The 20,542-nt window shown below is 41.6% G+C and overlaps 1 protein-coding gene across 1 annotated transcript in view; it reads left to right on the top strand.

Moving 5' to 3' along the window:
* Positions 1 to 20,542, top strand: part of TMPRSS15 (transmembrane serine protease 15) — a 615,681-nt gene that overhangs the window by 410,980 nt on the left and 184,159 nt on the right. Inside the window, exons 17-18 of the mRNA XM_073617070.1 lie at positions 2,570 to 2,680; positions 4,697 to 4,823. Coding sequence (XP_073473171.1) covers positions 2,570 to 2,680; positions 4,697 to 4,823 — 238 coding nt within the window. The remainder of the gene's footprint in view (positions 1 to 2,569; positions 2,681 to 4,696; positions 4,824 to 20,542) is intronic.

The following is a 20,542-nucleotide window of genomic DNA, read 5'->3' as shown; positions in this document are numbered from 1 at the left end:
TCCTTTAAATCTTAACCTCATCCCCCTGAGTGGTAGGCAGCCCTCCTCCAAAAACTTTCACCTACACAACCTTTCCAGGAAAAAGTCCCAACCATGCTGAACTCTGCTGCATATGTGCCACTTACCTGATTAAAAACCACCTACCCACTGGGCACTTAAACCCCCTTCCTAACCAGACTAATTTTGAGCTTTCAGCTCTCTCACATGTTGAATGATAATTACTCAGTCATGCAACACTGTACAAATATGAAATTGTTGTTCTTTTTTTTTATACAAATAGAGCTTTCGTTCAGAGCTTTCACAGCTAGGTTTTTTATTTTTTGCACTATAAATGAAAAAAGACCGAAAATTCTGTCAAAAATGCATTTTTCTAAGTTTCTGTTATAAAATTTTGCAAATTAATAATTTTTCTTCATAAATTTTGTTCAAAATGTATACTGCCACATATCTTTGGTAAAAATAACCCAAATCAGTGTAAATAATTTGATTTTTGTGAAAGTTATATAGTCTACAAGCTATGGTGCCAATCACTGAAAATTGATTACACCTGATGTACTGATGGCCTCATTTCTTGAGACCCTAACAAGCCAGGACAGTACAAATACCCTCCAAATGACCCCTTTTTGGAAAATAGACATTCCAAGGTATTTAGTAAGAGGCATTGTGAGTTTTTTGAAGTTGTAAGTTTTTCCCACAATTCTTTGCAAAATGAAGATTTTTCTTTCTTTTTTTCACAAATTTGGCATATTAACAGGTTATTTCTCACACACAGAATATGCATACCACAAATTGCACCCAAAAACACATTCTACTACTCCTCCTGAGTATGGCAATACCACAGGTGTGAGACTTTTATACAGCGTGGACACATACAGAGGCCCACCATGCAGGGAGCACCATCAGGCTTTCTAGGGACATAAAATACACATTTAATTTCTTGACTACCTCTTGCACTTTTGAAGGCCCTGGAGCACCAGGCTAATGGAAACGCCCAAAAAATTACCCCATTCTGGAAAGAAAACACCCCAATGTTTAATCTAGGAGGCATAATGAGTCTTTTGAACTTGTCATTTTTTTCCACAAGTTTTTGGAAAATGTGGAAAGAAAATGAAAACTTATTTTATTTTAAACAAAGTTGTCCATTTATGCAATATTTCTAACACATAGCATGTACATACCAAAAATTACACCCCAAAATAGATTCTCCTACTCCTCCTGAGTATGGCGATACCACATGTGTGAGACTTTTCCACAGTCTGGCCACATACAGAGGCCCAACATGCAGGGAGCACCATCAGGTTTTCTAGGGGCATAGATTTCAAATCTAATATGACTACCTATTACACTTTTGCGAGGCACAGTAGTGGCAATGATAGGCACTGTAGTGGCATGGATGTGGCATATATGAGAACTGATGATATAGTTAGATTCCCCCAAGGTTTTTTTTTAGCAGCAATGTAACAAGATCAAAAAAGGAATAGGTATAAAATTCTTTATTTTGAAAAGTTCCAATGTCATGTTGCAATTAAAATATAAGCTCTGGCCATAGGACACACTATATATATTCCATAGTACAGCAATGCAGACACAAATGTACACAGCCTTCCATTACAGAATGTTTACTGTGTGGAAACCCCGACACGTTTTGACCTGTGCAGTTGCGGTCTTCTTCTGGGGGATAATTTGCTCTAAAGAGATACATTAAACATCTCAAATTTCAAAAACATTTTATCATGCACCAAATTCAATATATGCAATAGTGCTATATTTACCACTGAAGAATGGAATGGGTGATCTCATAACCAGAAGGCCCCATGATTGTCCCCACCTCCCCCAGGGAAGAGGAACCCAGCTCAAGAGGGCTTACAAGGAACCACACTTTGGACATCCTCAGCAAAGAGAATTGGCACCTGCAGCAAATTCCCAAGCAATGACAACGTATTAGAAAAGGGGGATTGAATAATTAAACTCTAAGTAAGCTAACAAGAGTGCCTAATAAGTTATAAATATTTATTTTCAATGTCTAAACTCACAACAAACATTAGTTGCCACATCCAATTCGCATGACAAGACGGTGTGACCGGCTCTCAACGGAGCCGATTCAGCCAGCTCCGGGGCGGCCGCAGAGTGCACGGCAAAAGGGTTCTGTGCATCTTTGGATCTGTTTCAGGTCCGAATTCAGGCAAACATTCAGACCTAATTCGGACCTGAAATGGTGAATGGGGATGCACCGGACCTCCTGCTGCGAGCCGCTCTGTAGATAGTGTGAACCCAGTAAAATTTGATGCATATCGAAAACAGAGGATACTTCTTCCATACTAAATCTTGTTCATAAAATCTTCCATAGGACAAACTTCAATAACTAAAGCTTGCCATAGATGGATGGAAATTCAATGATTTCAGCAGGAACTGCAAATTTCAATCCTTCTATGGCAATTCCCACTTGACAGAAGTCAATCTAATGATCAACTTCTCTTAAACGGGACTGTTGTAAAACTTGGATTCATTAAACTCCTGCAGCAAATTGGCTGTGTGCATGTGAATATACCATAAATGTTTTTCGTTCCAGCTCCTTGCAATTCAACATCATTCCAGTGTAAAAGCGGAGAGTGCATCTCGCAAAGGAGCGTCTGTGACAGACACCACGATTGTCCTGATGGGTCAGATGAAAAGAACTGTGGTAAGATATTGCCAATAGATGAATTATTTTATGGTGCCAATCATCATTAGTGTACCTCACCTGCTGTTGCTGAGTTTCCAAGTAAAATTTCTAAATGTACTGGCAACAGAAACTAATTGTGAGTGCTCTCAAATCTGATGATTGATTTTTGGAGGACCCTGGCAATTCCAACCGGAATGCTGGCTTTATTAGTATAATTTTGTCCTGGGGTGATATTCCCTCCCTAAGACCACAGTTTTGGGAGTCTGTTTTCTCCCACCTTAAAGCAGATCTTGAGCCGCCTCCCCCTTTCCCCCACCCCACTTACCAGGTGGGACATTTCTGATATTCATGCACTCAGACGATCCAGTAAGGATAAATTAGTTATTGAACAAGGTTCTCTAACCTATCACATCACTACCTTCCTCCATTCCTGAGCTTGTCCATCATTGTCAACAAACACTCTAGAGACATCCAATCATAGGCAGATTCAACTGAGAATATCTGGCGATGATCTGATGTCTGTTGGCACCTTAGAAGTTGTGTATGTGCCTGCCCACCATGAATATATTTGCTCACCAAAGCCAACAAATTCAGTGAGATCCTTTTGCAATGGCCATGGCAGGTGTCCAAACCTGGGACCTGAAGTGCAGAGATCTGACCACTAGACACTCTTACAGATATAAAAAAAAAAGGTAGGTTTGTGAAGTGTGTCTATATCCAAGAATAATACGTATATGCATTGCTGTCTTGTTCTGGGCTGCATCCTCAGAAATGTGGTAAGTTCACAATCAGAAACTAACATTCAGGTGGGCTCCTGATGATGTCAGCACTTTGCAGCCAGTCACAGTGGTGCATGATTGGAAGCACCTAAAATTGTCCTCTGGTGTCACGACTCAGGTAAACCGCCGGCTACTTGCGGCATAAATGGGCTAACCTGATTACTGGCAGTAACATGTTTCCTGTTCTAGGGCTGCATTGTCACCCTAGGATGGGAAGTTTGTTAGGATTACAGAGCACCTCTCCCTCTCCACTTTTTAATAACATAAGCAAAAAGTGCTCTCAGAAAGGTGAGTTAGGCTGGGCTGATAACAATGACTGTGATAACACTGCAAGGTGCACAGTACAGTATTGGATTTCTGTCAGGATCAACATGTATTTGTTTGCACTTATTAAAGCGGAGTTCCACACAAAAATGGAACTTCCGCTTTTCGGAACCCTCCCCCCCTCCGGTGTCACATTTGGCACCTTTCAGGGGGGAGGGGGGTGCAGATACCTGTCTAAGACAGGTATTTGCACCCACTTCCGGCATAGACTCCCATTGGAGTCTACGCCTCTTCCCGTCCCGACCGCGCTGTCTGCTGGGAACACACAGCTCCCAGGAGATAGCGGGGACCACTAGGGATGCGCAGCGCGACTCGCACATGCGCAGTAGGGAACAGGGAAGTGAAGCCGCAACGCTTCACTTCCTGATTCCCTCACCCAAGATGGCGGCGGCAGCTGCCGAGAACCGAGGGGGTTCTCGGCATCCCCTGCCGACATCGCTGGACCCTGGGACAGGTAAGTGGCCATGTATTAAAAGTCAGCAGCTGCAGTATTTGTAGCTGCTGGCTTTTAATATTTTTTTTTTTTTGGCGGTGTGGATGAACCCCCGCTTTAAACAAATATACAAACAATGCCTTCCTCTGTATATAACAGATCAAAAAGGAGCAAATAAGAGAAGTTAATTGTTGAGGTTTACATTCACATTACATCTCCAACATCTAGCAAAAACTGACATAGCTCTATATACCCCTGAAAGCTGCTTTGTAAGCATAGGTCAAGTTGGGTAACTTTATTATAAATGAACAGATTGCTAGCCCAGTCCAAATCTGTTACAGAGGAAGACATGAGCTTTAAAGAATTATAATGAAAACATATACTCTTGGGGTACTAGGCAGTAGCAAAGAAACTAGAAATGCAGTAACAAAAATGTATATAGTAATTTTTTTCTCATACACGTAAGTAAAAAAATAAACTTTCTATTTTTTTTTATAGTGCGTATATCCAACAGCAGTTCAAGTGGCTTAGTTGAGTTCAAAGTTGACAACCAATGGTATATAGCATGTTTTGATCTCTGGAATGAAGAGATTTCCAATAATATTTGTCATCAGTTGGGTTTAGGGTAAGTAATCCCCACTGCTCTATATAAGAAAAGCGTATTGTTGTCCTTGATGTGTCACCATTGTTGTGTGGAATTCATTTACTGTTACACAAAAATTGTTCTGAACTGTGCAAACCTGTTAATTCTATAGATCACGATCCATGAGATAATAAAAAGAAACCAAAAAAGAAAACAAAAGAAAAAAACTCTAAAATTTGTGCCACATTTTATACATTTATTTTCTGTTATTTTGTTCAGTTTTCTGACTGCATACTTTAAAATGTATTGGAACAAATTTTGTGACAGTGATGTATTTTAAAATTTAGCATGGGGGAATTTAAAATATATGTACCTGTTAGACATATGTTAATACATGATTTTAGGCTGCTTATAAATAGTACCAATACCCTCACATAAACACCCCATACTAAGTAAATATTAATGTAATGTATATATAAATATTTTTTCATATCATAACTTCTACATATTTTTTCCCACTCTTCCTCTTTGGTATAATAGTAAGTTCATATCAATGAGTTGTTGAGATTTTACAGCCTAAACATTCTTCTGCAAATATCTGCAAAAAAAGCCATAGATACAAGACCTGCAAAATTCTACTCTAAAAACGCTGCTTATTAATCTTACTATTGAAAATTCAAACTTCAAGTGCTAATCAATACCTTCTTTTAGGAATATGCAAGGATTATAAATATGAGCCATTCGATTTTTTACAGGATAATAAACAATAGGCCAAAAGCAATAATGCGATAATGCAAAAATAGAAATTGTTTGTCATTTATATGATTATGGAGAACATACAGTATATGTGATTACTATTTGTGCTGGTTGGACACTGGTGTACTTTATAAACATTTCTTTTTAAAAGAAAACTTTAAACAGCCCCAAAGAGTAGCCATTGCACTTTGTGTGTGAGGTAAATGCTCAGGTACTCATCCACAAGGGGATAGCCATACAAAAAAAAAAAAGAGGTTTAGGTGCACTAATGGGTTTTTCAGAGGAAATAAACTAAAGCAACAGCATTTAGTTGTCAATGTTTTAATGGAGCTTAGTCCTGAGAAAGATAGACTGAGCTCTTTTGAAACATTGACAACAAAATGCTGTTTCTTTGATTTCTCGTCACTGTAGGACCCATCAGCTGCTCTATACTTGGATTTGTAAAAGCCAATTTTAGTAAGGTAAAAAAAAAAAAAAATCACTAGATAACGGACATCACTGAAGGTAATGTTTACTTTGTATTTAATTGCTTTAACCACGTAAAGACCAGAAGATTTTCCCCCACTTTAATGACCAGGACATTTTTTGCGATACATCACTTCATCGCTTTAACTAACAATTGCACGGCTGTGCGATATTGCACCCAAACAAATTTGACATCCTTTTTTCCCCCACAAATAGAGCTTTCTTTTGGTGGTATTTGATCACCTCTGTGGCTATAAACAAAAAAAGAGCAACAATTTTGAAAAAAAAATATGATTTACTTTTTGCTTCAATAAATATCCCCCCAAAAAATGTAAAAAAACGAATTTCTTTATCACTTTAGTACAATATCTTTTCTTCTACATATTTTTGGTAAAAAAAAATCCCAAAAAGCATATATTGATTGGTTTGCGCAAAAGTTATAGAGTCTACAAAATAGGGGATCGATTTATGGCATTTTTATAATTTTTTTTTTTTACTAGTAATGGTGATGATCTGTGGTTTTTAGCTGGACTACGACATTGCGGCAGACAGATCGGACACTTTTGACACTTTTTTGGGACCATTGACATTTATACAGTGATCAGAGCTAAAAATAGCCACCGATTACTGTATAAATGTCACTGGCCAGGAAGAGGTTAAAACTAGGGGCGATCAAGGGGTTAAGTGTGTTCCCTGGGAGTGTTTCTAAGTGTATGGGGGCTGGGCTGACTGGAGGAGGAGAATGATCGCTGTTCCTAATCACTAGGAACAGCAGATCACTCTCTAACTCCCCTGTCAGAATGGGGATCTGTCTGTTTACATTGATAGATCCCTGTTCTGGCTCTCATTCCTGCGACCGCGAGTAGCTGGCGGACATCGTGGCTGCTGGCCATGCGCATCGGGTCCCTCGCCATACAGCGGGCACGCGCCTGCTACGGTTTCTTAAAGGAGCCGACGTTCACCTATGGTTATGTGTGGGAACATGCTGATCTGCCGCCGTATAACGACGGTGGCTGGTCGGCAAGTGGTTAAAGCAGTATTAAACACCACTTGAACACTTGTACCTACAGGTAAGCTTATGATAAAGTTTACCTATATGTTCAAGGAATACCATTTAGTAGATATTCACTGTCTCTGACTTCTGAAGGGGTGGCATACACATCCTGTCTCTTCAGAGCTCCCTGCCGCGACGTCTGTGCATATGCGTGGGAGTGACGCCAACATGGCTCAGTCTATTTAAACGACCGGAGCCCACAAACCCAGAAGAAATGCCGGGGGAAATGAAAGCACTGTCAGTGCACTGCTGCAAGGCTTCACTTTTTCAATAAGTCTTTCATAGTCTTTCATAATGTGCTAGTATGCGATGTCTAAGCTGTGGGGTAGAGAGGAGGGGTAAAGTAAGGACAATTTGGGGACAGAGAACACTAATGTGGGAAGGAAGAGTAGAGGGGACATATTAGTGGGAAGAGAGTAGGATACTTCATAGGAAGTGAAATATCAATGTTGGTTTGCTTTCCGTCTTTCCAGAGTGGATCAGAGTTCTTGTTGATTCTTCATATTGCTTCAGTTATCCTGCATTAGTTAAAGTGGTTGTAAACCCATTACAACCACTTTAACTTACAGGTAAGCTTAGATTAAGGCTTACCTGTAGGTGCAAGAAATATCTCCCAAACCTCCCAAAAGGTTTAGGAGATATTTGCAGGAATAGCGGCACCGATGTCTATAGCGCATGCGCCGTAGACATCGGGCGCAGGCGCACTTAGCGTGCCGTTTCTAACGACGATCATGCGGAGTGACGTCATTGCGGCTCCGGCCAGTCACAGCGCAGGAGCCGCATTACCCGGAAGTCACTCCGGGATAGATGGCAGCGTTAGAGGAGGTGAATGAGGGCCGATGCCGGGGCTTCGATCTTAGGTAAGTAAGTCATAATGAGCTAGTATGCTATGCATACTAGCTCATTATGCCTTTGCCTTGCAGGGTGTATTTTTTTTTTTAAGAGGCTTTACTTCCTCTTTAAACTGCTGTGTTGAAACTGCTACAACACTCCTTAAAGAAACACTCAGAAAAGAAACATGGTGGCTGCCATCGACCCCTGTCTGAGACTTCCCCATAAGCTAAATTGATAGGGAGATGAGGCAGGGAAGTATTAGTCAACTGATACAGACACTTGCATGGAAGGGAAACTTGTCAAAAACCAAGGCCAGCCACAGACACAGGCCAAATTCATAAAAGGTAATAGATTTTTGATCACTAAAGGCAAAAAGAGGTAAGAATCAATCACTAATTATATAGACAAGAATATTGCAAGCAGTCATTTATCATTTAGCATAGCAATGTAAATTATCAGTCAAACATGACAAGGGGATTGTACACAATCTCCTGAACTATAGTGAAAGTGAAATATTTGATATGACCGGTGTGAGAACTTTTCTTGACCAGTTTTATTAAAACAAAGTTCAACACAGTTCCAGAAATTAAAAATCAATGAGCCTCCCTTGCAGGGGTTTTCAGCATTGGTCTTTCATCAAATAAATAAATGACATTCAGCCTCTTGGTTTACACATTCAGCACTACTGCTCTAGCCTTATTCTTTAAGCCCTTGTCTGTCTGTATCCTCTAGACAATCTTCTCACAAACTCTCTGCACACAACTTGCAGCCGCTTGCTGCTCTGGCTCCTATTGTCAAAAGATCAACTATTGTCAAAGGAGCATTGGGAGCTAATCACTGGGGGACCATGTACTAATGCCAAGATTAAAAAAAAAAAAAAAATTATCTTTCCCTACACAGTTCTCCAACAGGCAATGACATTATGGCTGTTGTGCGCCCACTGTTATGGATGATATGTTTCTTTAAATGCAACTCTATGGTGCATCTCTTTTGTACTTCTTCCTGTGTGGTGTTTCCTTTTCCTGCTGGGTCTTTTCAGTAAACATGGCTTCTGTACAGTAATGGCTTGTGCTGTCTCTTTACATATATCACATCAAACATGATGTCGGAAGGTTTCTGGATCCATGCTCTTTCTACACACTTGATGCTGTGAGCCTGCTAGCCTTGATGTGAGTGTTCTTAGAACTGATTGTGCCTCCTAACAATTGCAGTCCTGTCCTGGATGCTGAGTATTTGCAGCAAGGAAAACAGCATCATGGCAGCTAACAGCATTCCACTTCCTGAGGCAATGAAAGTGAGTGGAGATGTCATCAGTAACTGGGACAATTTCAGGGCAGAGTTTGAAGACTAGTTCCTAGCCACAGGGTTAAATGAGAAGTCTGCAGCAGTGCAAGCAGCCACACTGAGGAGGGCGATGGACAGTGAATGCCTCCATGTTTACAAGCAAAATCTGAACCTCACAGAGGAGCAAAAGAGTGACAACAAAACCATTCTGGATGCATTAGAAGCTTTCTTCAGACCCTCTAAAAATGACATATATAAAAAATATATATTTGGCTGCTGTAAACAAGAAGACTGTGAATCAATAGACAGGTTTGTCACACGGCTAAGAGAAAAAGCTGCAAGCTGTGAGTATGGCTCTCTGAGAGATAAACTTATTTGTGATAAAATAGTTTTGGGTATCACCAGTGAAAGCACACGCCGCCACCTATTGAGGAAACATGATTTAGATCTACAAACAGCAATTGAGATATATCGCACTGCAGAACTTACTGACAAACATATGAAAGCTATGGAGCAGGATAAACTGATTGATAATATCAATGCAGCCTCTAAACAACAGCAAAGCTTCAAAAACCACCAGCATAAGTTTCAGCACAAAGGGTCACCTACACAATTCACCTGGGATGAAGCCTGCATCATGCAAGTATTGCGGCAATGTGCATGTACAAGAGAAAAAAAGTGTCCTGCATATTGGAAAATCTGTACTGCATGTGGTAAACCAAATTGCTTTGCAAGAGTGTGTCTCTCCAGTAAAATGGAAGCTGCACACAATTGAGGAAATGTCAGATCCGGAGGACGCACACCTGCTTAGCTCTGGTATGGTTTACTCCTCAGAATGTATTGGTGCTGTAAACACAAAGGGCAAAAATGGTTTGTAAACCTCAGATATAATAAAAACCCTGCCAGCTGGACTCGGGTGCAACATGTGATGTCATGAGTATAAGGGACAAAATGAAACTGGCACCCAGAGCACCCCTTCAGCCTAGTTGCACCAAACTAAAGTTGGAATCATTGGGGCTACTCCAAACAAAATGCAGCATACGTGATTGTATACACAAACTGAACTTTGAAATTGTTGACGCCGATCAGAAACCGATATTATCGGGTTCAACATGTGAGCGCCTTGAACAGATGCTGTTCAGCATTCCTGCTGAGCTACACAATGTTGATAATCAGCCTGCAAAATCTCTGACTAGGCCACTGACAAAACAGCAAATTCTTCACGCCTACAGTAAGGTGTTTGAGGGCCCGATAGTCTTTGTTCCAGGAGAGGTTCGTTTTGAACTTGATCCTACCATTCCACCTGTACAATGTGCCCCACGCAATGTGCCTATCGCCATTAAGCCACAGGTTAAAGCTCAGCTAGATAAATATGAAGCTGAGGGACATCTAACTTCAGTATCAGAGCCTACAGATTGGATCAGTAACATGGTTGTTATCAGAAAGCCTGAGAAGATCAGAATATGCATTGATCCCAAGTTTCTGAATATGGCCCTGAAACGGTCACACTACTTAATGCCAACACTCGATGATAATTTGCACAAACTACCTAAAGCACGTGTCTTCACACTTGTTGATGCTAGAGATGCCTTTTTACAGTGCAAGCTGGATGAAAAGAGTAGCTACATGACCACGTTCTGGACTCCTTGGGGCAGAAAGAGATTGCTCATACTATCATTTGGAGTCTCTGTAGCACCTGAGGTATACCAGCAAAAACAGCATGAACTATTAGGTGGTTTTCATGGAATTGAGCCAATAGCTGATGACATTCTTATAGTTGGCTGTGGTAATACAGATAAGGAGGCTGAGCATGACCATGATGAAAAGTTAATTGCGCTACTTGATCGTTGTAGGCAGGTGATGCTGAGGCTTATGCCGCTTACACGCGGTCAGACTTTTCAGCTACAAAAGTTCGACAGCCCGTCCAACAGACTTTCGACGGACTTCTGGCGGACTTTCAACAGATTTTCTAATGACCGGACTTGCCTACACACGATCACACCAAAGTCCGACGGATTCATACGTGATGACGTACACCAGACTAAAATAAGGAAGTTGATAGCCAGTAGCCAATAGATGCCCTAACATGGGTTTTTGTCCATCGGACTAGCATACAGACGAGCGGATTTCTGGGTCTGGTGGAGTTACGACGTAAAGATTTGAAGCATGTTCCAAATCTAAAGTCCGTCAGATTTGCGACTGGAAAAGTCAGCTGAAGCTCCGGTGAAGCCCACACAAGATCGAATTGTCCGCCGGATTTTGGTCCGTCGGCGTCCGTCGCACAAGTCCGGTCGAAAAGTCCGACCGTATGTACACGGCATTAGTGTAAAGAAATTGCAGTTCATGGTGGAAGAAGTCTGTTTCCATGGACATATCTGATCCTTTAAATTCCGATCGTGTGTAGACAAATCCGACGGACAAAGTGCCACGCATGCTCAGAATAAATTAAGAGACAAAAGCAATTGGCTATTGCCCCGTTTATAGTCCTGACGTACGTGTCTTACGTCACCGCGTTCAGAACGATCGGATTTTCCGACAACTTTGACAAGTTTGAGCCAACATCCGTCAGAAAAAGTCAATGGATTTTGTTATCGGAATGTCCGATCAATGTCCGACCGTGTGTACGGGGCATAACAGTGATGCAACTTTACAAACTTTGAAGTCTATTGTTTTGAGTGGGTGGTCAGATGAAAAAGAGGCAGTACCAGGAATTGTAAGGGAATACTGGTCCTTTAGAGATGAGATCAGCATACAAAACGGTATCTTGTACAAAGGTCCAAGGGTCATCATGCCGAAGTCACTGAGAGCAGAGATGTTATTACGCATACACTCCAGCCATATTGGTGGTGAAGCATGCTACAGACAAGCTCATGATACTCTTTACTGGCCCAACATGCATGGCGAAATCAAAGACTTTGTCAGTAATTGTCCCACCTGCAATGAATATGCCCACTTACAACAAAAAGAAACCATGATGTCACATGAGATACCCACACGTCCGTGGCAGATTATCAGTATGGACTTATTATGCAGGCAAATTACTAACTATGCAGGCAAGGAATAACTGCTATTAGTCGATCATTATTCAGACTTCTGGGAAATAGACCTTCTTCCCGACTTATCCACTGAAGTTACAATTAAGAGGTGCAGGCTCATATTGCACGTCATGGCCAACCAGATACAGTGATCTCCGACAATAGCCCTCAGTTTGCAAGCCTACAAATCCTACAAGTGATGGTAAAGACCCATAGAAGGTCATTTTACATTGGAGAAACGCTCCGACTGAAGGCATGGATAGTAGTCCGGCACAAAGACTGATGTCAAGGAGATTAAAGACCTCCTTACCAGTAGCACATAGGCTGCTTGAACCCTCTGTCATACAAGGTGTTACAGAAAAGTTAAGGATTAAGAGACAAGTGTCAAAGGCACAATATTACACTTCGGCCAGAGATTTGACAGAATTGAATATTGGGGAATGAATCCGTACGAATCCATTACCTGGGGATCTAACAGGCCATTGGAGAATAGGTACCTGTCTGCAAAAGGTTGCACCACGCTCCTATCTTATGGACGTTGAAGGAACTCTCTATCGCCGCAATTGAGTGGATTTGAGAGTGGCAGAGAAGTCTGAATCTCAGTATCCTGTTGATAGATCGGACTCACCCAGCATCACAAGGACATACTAACCCATTGACAGTGAGGCATGTACAGAGGCAATGCCTCATACCAATAGCAATGACAGTTCTGAGCAAGCAAGTATACCCGATAGCTGTCAAGAGCAGAGCATGCCAGTATGTGATGAGAGGAGCCCAGTAACTTCAGAGAGGTCTAAAGGAATCCTTGAAAAAGGGCCAGTCTTCACCTGTAGTGGTAGATGTTCAAAACCACCTATGAGACTTAACCTATAGAATGTGTTATTGCTGTGTCTCTTTTGAATTTCACAATGTTCATGTATTAACACTAAAAGGGGGAGATGTTATGGATGATAAATTTCTTTAAATGCAACTCTATGGTGCATCTCTGTTGTACTTCTTTCTGTGTGGTGTTTCCTGTTCCTGCTGGGTCTTTTCAGTAAACATGGCTTCTGTACAGTAATGGCTTGTGCTGTCTCTTTACGTATATCACATCAAGCACACACCTGTTTAACCACTTGTTGCCGACAGTACTCAGTACTTGTGTATCTGTCCTTGTGCTCGGAGCATGCTGTGTCCAGAGACCAGGGTCTCAGTTCTGGGTCACCTGATCGCTGTGGTAGCCTCTGATTGGCTATCACAGTGATCAGTTACTGTGAAGCTCGCCCCTGTGTTTCTCTCTCTTGCAGAGTTTAACCTGTTTTTAATTTAGTAATTATCTGTTTATATATACACTCAACGGCCACTTTTCTAGGTAATCCTTGCTAGTACTGGGTTAGACTCCCTTTTGCCTTCAGAACTGCACTAATTCTTTGTGGCATAGATTCAACAAGGTGTCAGAAACATTCCTCAGAGATTTTGGTACATATTGACATGACAGCATCACGCAGTTGCTGCAGATTTGTTGGCTGCACACCCATAATGCAAATCTCCTGTTCTACCACCTCCCAAAGGTGCTTTATTGGATTGAGATCTGGTAGTCATTATAGTACACTGACCTCATTGTCATACTCAAGAAACCAGTTTGAGATGATTTGAGCTTTGTGACATGGTGCATTATTCTGCTGGAAGTAGCCATCAGAAGATGGGTACACTGTAGTCATAAAGGAACGGACATGGTCAGCAACAATACTCAGGTAGGTCAAAGGGGCCAAAGTGTGCCAAGAAAATATCCCCCACAACCATTACATCACCACCGCCAGCCTGAACTGTTGATACAAGGCAGGATGGATCCATGCTTTTAAGTTGTTTATGCCAAATTCTGACTCTACCATCTGAATGTCGCAGCTAAAATTGAGACTCATCAGACCAGGCAACGTATTTCCGATCCTTTATTGTCCAATTTTGGTGAGCCCATTCTCCTCTGACCTCTGACGTCAACAAGGCATTTTCGTCCACACAACTGCCGCTCACTGGTAATTTTCTCTTTTTCGGACCATTCTCTGTAAACCCTAGAGATGGTTGTATGTGAAAATCCTAGTAGATCTGACCTGTTAACCATGCCACGTTCAAAGTCACCTAACTGCCCTTTTTTCCCCATTCTGATGCTCGGTTTGAACTTCAGCGAGTCATCTTCACCACATCTAGATGCCTAAATGCATATATATATATATGTATATGTATATATATATATATATATATATATATATATATATATATATATATATACTGTATCTATACACTATATTACCAAAAGTATTGGGGTGCCTGCCTTTACGCACATGAACTTTTGAGGCATCCCAGTCTTAGTCCGTAGGGTTCAATATTGAGTTGACCCACCCTTTGCAGCTATAACAGCTTCAACTCTTCTGGGAAGGTTGTCTACAAGGTTTAAGCGTGTGTCTTTGGGAATGTTTGACCACTCTTCCAGAAGCGCATTTTTTAGGTCAGGCTCTGACGTGGACGAGAAGGCCTGGGTTGCAGTCTCCGCATTAATTCATCCCAAAGATGTTCTATTGAGTTAAGGTCATTACTCTGTGCAGGCCAGTCAAGTTCCTCCACCCCAGTCTCGCTCATTTATGTCTTTATGGATCTTGCTTTGTGCAAGGTGGAGGGGGGATTATGGGGTGGGGTTGTTTTTCAGGGGTTGGGCTTGGCCCCTAAGTTCCAGTAAAGGGAACTTTTAAGGCGTAAGCATTTCAAGACATTTTGGAAAATGTTATGCTCCCAACTTTGTGGGAATAGTTATGGAATGGCACCTATTCCCACATGACTGCGCACTAGTGCACAAAGCAAGGTCCAAAAAGACATGGTGGGGGGGCGAGTTTGGAATGGAGGAACTTGACTGGCCTGCACAAAGTCCTGACCTCAACCCAGTAGAAAACCTTTTGGATAAATTAGAGCGGAGACTATGAGCCAAGTCTTCTCATCCAACATCAGTGCCTGACCTCACAAATGCGCTTTTGGAAGAATGGTCAAATATTCCCATAGACACACTCCTATACCTTGTGGACAGTCTTCCCAGAAGAGCTGAAGCTGTTATAGCTGCAAAGGGTGGCCCAACTCAATATGGAACCCTATGGACTAAGACTGGGATGCCATTAAAGTTCATGTGTGTGTAAAGGCAGGCGTCCCATCCCAAATTCCTTTTGGTAATATAGTATATAGATATATATAGATATATATAGATATATATATCTATATATATATATCTATATATATATATATATAGATATATATATCTATATATATATATATATATATATAGATAAATATATATATATACAGTGGGGACTGAAAGTATTCACACCCCCTTACATTTTTCACTCTTTGTTATATTGCAGCCATTTACTAAAATCATTTAAGTTCATTTCTTTTTCCTCATTAATGTACACACAGCACCCCATATTGACAGAAAAACACAGAATTGTTGACATTTTTGCAGATTTTTAAAGAAGAAAATCTAAAATATCACATGGTCCTAAGTATTTAGACCCTTTGCTGTGACACTCGTATATTTAACTCAGGTGCTGACCATTTCTTCTGATCATCCTTGAGATGGTTCTACACCTTCATTTGAGTCTAGCTGTGTTTGATTATACTGATTGGACTTGATTAGTAAAGCCACACACCTGTCTATATAAGACCTTACAGCTCACAGTGCATGTCAGAGCAAATGAGAATCATGAGGTCAAAGGAACTGCCTGAAGAGCTCAGAGACAGAATTGTGGCAAGGCACAGATCTGGCCAAGGTTACAAAAAAATTTCTGCTGCACTTAAGGTTCCTAAGAACCCTACCTAGAGCTGGCCGTCCGGCCAAACTGAGCTATCGGGGGAGAAGAGCCTTGGTGAGAGAGGTAAAGAAGAACCCAAAGATCACTGTGGCTGAGCTCCAGAAATGCAGTCGGGATGTTGAGAAAGCTGTAGAAAGTCAACCATCACTGCAGCCCTCCACCAGTCGGGGCTTTATGGCAGAGTGGCCCGACGGAAGCCTCTTCTCAGTGCAAGACACATGAAAGCCTGCATGGAGTTTGCTAAAAAACACCTGAAAGACTCCAAGATGGTGAGAAATAAGATTCTCTGGTCTGATGAGACCAAGATAGAACTTTTTGGCCTTAATTCTAAGAGGTATGTGTGGAGAAAACCAGGCACTGCTCATCACCTATCCAATACAGTCCCAACAGTGAAGCATAGTGGTGGTAGCATCATGCTGTGGGGGTGTTTTTCAGCTGCAGGGACAAGATGACTGGTTGCAATCGAGGGAAACATGAATACGGCCAAGTACAGGGAAATCCTGTACAAAAACCTTCTCCAGAGTGCTCAGGACCTCAGACTGGGCCAAAGGTTTACCTTCCACCAACGTTTACCATCCAACCTGATAGAACTGGAGAGGATCTGCAAGGAGGAATGGCAGAGGATCCCCAAATCCAGGTGTGAAAAATGTGTTGCATATTTCCCAAAAAGACTCATGGCTGTATTAGATCAAAAGGGTGCTTCTACTTAATACTGAGCAAAGGGTCTGAATACTTAGGGCCATGTGATATTTCATTTTTTTTAAATAAATCTGCAAAAATGTCAACAATTCTGTGTTTTTCTGTCAATATGGGGTGCTGTGTGTACATTAATGAGCAAAAAAAATGATTTTAGCAAATGGCTGCAATATAACAAAGAGTGAAAAATTTAAGGGGGTCTGAATAATTTCCGTTCCCACTATATAGCAATGCGTACATGTGTGTTTTATTACAGTAAAAGCCATGATGCTGCTTCATTTATCGGCAGCATAAACGACGACACCAGGGTATTTAAGCGCATTGTTATGAATTCAGAGAATAGCTAAAATAGATACTTGAATCCATTGTGAAACAATAGGCAGCACTTCGAAGTAGAAGTATAACTAGATAACAGAATACATAAGCACCATGCATGCATTCATCATGCAGAATGTAGCCAGGATCATAAGGGAAGCATTAGTAATTAGACCTTGGAAAGGTACATAGTCTAGACAATAAATGCTGGTTCAAACAAACAACAAAATACATCCTTTCTGAATTGCTAGACTAAAAGAAGTGCTGCTTATACAAATTACACAGCTGTAGTCCTTAAGAGCACCTGTACTTCGTTGTGCTACAGACATAATAATAGTAAAGAGCGATTTTATTTATTTATTTATGTATTTGCTTACAAAGCTTTTATGAGCCTATTTAATAAAGTAGTACATAAAAAATGATGTACAGAAACCAATATTATCCAAATAGATTTCTCTTTACTGATTGAAATGGTTGTGCGCAATGGGCCCATGAAAAGCTGTATTTGACATCCATTTTGTTCATGTTTCAGCTCATCACAGCCATGTTGTCATGTGAAGGGCATAAGCACAGTGACCTTTTCTTCTCTCCCCCTCCCTCCTTCTTTCAGTTCACATCTCATGGCCCATAAAACTGCAGAGTTTGCCTGCTTGAGTGACAAGAGAGTTAACAGACATTGGGTCATAAATTCCTCAGTTGAAATCCTTACAAAACACATATCTGTCTCTTGGTAGAATCCATCATCCCAGTATGTTCCATAACTTCTAAAATCATGACAGCACAGCCAGGATATAGACATATTTATCTCCCTCAGTTAATTTGTAGCTCTTTGAGCTCAAACATTGTTAACCTTGCACCAGGAGCAGAACCAGCCTAATCCCTCCCCTAGGCGAACTGGGCATCCGAGACCTAACATATTTGTGGCCATTTCTAAGCTAATTTCATGCTGGACCATAATATGCATGCTAGCCAACTGTAAATGGTAGGTATTCATAGATGTGAATACCTATAGAAAACTGCGTCTGGGACCTGGTCATAAATTCGGTGACATCCCAGCCTCTGTCAACACAAAGGGGATTATCAAAGGGATACAACAGAAAAGGGGAAGACCAACACATTGTGGAAACTCTCGTTTACCATCAAGCAACTGAAGGCCTGTCAAGTTATGAGAGCCAATTTTCCACCTTGCTCATTGACTGAAATCTGCTGAAACAGCACAAACTCCTCTTTATTTCTTCAATGTTGCTTTATGGTCTCTTTATTTCTTTGTAACACCCTTTTTCTGTAAATATTTTATTTGCACCACTTTGACCTTTTCATTATTAATGCCTATTTTGAAAAGTGTTGAAACTTTCTCTAAATCTATTAATGCAAACAAACAGAATCCCTGTCTCTTGAAGAGTGCTACTGTATGATAAATCTCTGAACATACCTGTCTGTGGTGACAGTGTGTGCACAGATGTTTATTTTTCATTAATGTTCTAGCTAATATTGTGAACGGGTGATAGGCCAATCCTATCTGGTAGCAGTTTGAAGTTTAAAGGGTTAATTGCCTAATTAACATAACCCAGTGACAATTGCTCTCAGACTGCTGGCACCTAGATTGTGGTCCCGCAAGCTGGAAAATCTTTGTGCCAGGCAGTGGCGGCTGGTGCTCCATTGGTCCAGGAGGGGCGGCATAAAGACCTGACCATGGACCCCCCGTCGCTCCGGCCCGCACCATGCACCATACCCACACTCCCCCCCCCCACAGTTGCCGGCTTACTTACCCTGTGCTGCCCCCAAGCTGACATTATGGAGGCTTCCCCCCTCTGTCTCCTCCGTGTTCTGGCCTCTGTGTCCCCCCTCCGTCTTCCAGTGGTGGCTGGTGTGTCAGGTGGGCTTCCCCTGCGTCTCCTCCCTCCTCCTTCCTCCTTCTAGGCCAAAAGAATCGCTTCTCCTTTCGGCCAATAGGAAAATGGGGCTCAGGACCCGCTTCCTGGTTGGCTGGAAGGAGAATCAGTGTGACAATAGTGACTATTTATTCGCTATTGTCACACAACTGAGTGAGCCCACCCTTTTTTGAAGCCTATTTGATGACGTGCTGAAAAAAAAACAAAAAAAAAAAAACATTGGGATCCAAGCGCCGGCACCCTGCATGTAGATTAGGGGACCGAAAGCATGAATAGGGGGCAGTGCCCCTGCACCCTGCATTACAGGCCACCATTGGTGCTGGGTGCAGCTGAGAGTAGCATTATTACGTAAGTGACAGTACGGTGTGAGATTGGCCAGTCCTTTGTCATGAGTTGATGAGAAGGGAAGGGGGTTTGACATCCGCATTCGTCACACTGATTGCTTTAACATTGTGATGAATATTATCATATGGATAGAGTGTAGTTTAGCATGCAAGTAGCCTGTGGGCAGCTGTAAGACTGATTGTAAGGCGGTTGTTTTCCCCACAAACGAACAATTAATCTGGTATGCAGGACTACCCATTCCTCAGAAGAGTCAGCTACAGGGAGTAGCTGTGTATGCAGGACTGTGGATGACAGGCTGAAAGCCTGAGTGAGCCAAAATTAACTAGAAGTAGGGATGTGCCAAACTGCTCTGTGCATGTGCTGTGATGACCCCCTACCCAGAAATGCAGATTCATGTATAAATATATGATTCTGTGCAGAGCGGCCACCCTGTAGGAATAAAGCTACAATGGGCCAGTCACTAAGTGGTTAAAGAGGCCGGCAAATGTAGCCTCATTGTTGGCTTCTGTAAAATAAATCAATGGCACACAACAATTAACACTGCATCTTTTTTTTTCTTTGTAAATGTCACTATTTTGTAGCATATCCTGCAGCAAGCATGAAAAATAAATGGTTTAACCCCCCCCTCCCAAAAAAAAAAAAAAAGCGTACCTGTCATATTGAGTCAGGTATGGATTTTAAGTTGTACCTCAAAAAATTAAAACCTGAATGGGACTTCATGTAAAAAAAAAAAAATGCATGAGGTCCCCTTAAAAATCAATACCAGACAATCTGGGCATGTGGCCTAGATGGCTAGGAAAGGAAGAGCGAGTGTGCACCCCCATCTCCTGAACCATGCCAGGCCACATGCCCTTAACATGATGTGGTGCTTTGCCAGAGGAACCCCCTCAGAAAAGCACCTTGTTCCCATGTTGATGAGTACAAGGGCCTCTTCCCCACAACCCTGGCCCAGTGGGATAGGGAACTTATTGGAATCTGGAAGCCCCTTTTAATTATAGGGGGTCCCCAGATACCACACCTCCCCCTTGTTATGTACCCCTATTCATTCACAAAAAAAGATACCACATAGAAATAAAGACACTCAAACAATTGACAAACCGTTTACTAAGAAAATAAAATCCCCCAAAAACTTCCTCATTGTAAATAAATTGTCAATCAGAATGCCTGCCAACCCACTGAAAAACAAAAATAAAAAAACAGCCTGACACACACAACCAATCCCAATGGTACTGCTGCTATATTAGGGAAGGGTGAG

Source organism: Aquarana catesbeiana, linkage group LG02, assembly GCF_042186555.1.
Source record: "Aquarana catesbeiana isolate 2022-GZ linkage group LG02, ASM4218655v1, whole genome shotgun sequence".
Classification (NCBI taxonomy): Eukaryota; Metazoa; Chordata; class Amphibia; order Anura; family Ranidae; genus Aquarana; species Aquarana catesbeiana.
The sequence above is the reverse complement of the archived record's forward strand: the minus strand, read 5'-3'. Positions and strand labels throughout refer to the sequence as shown.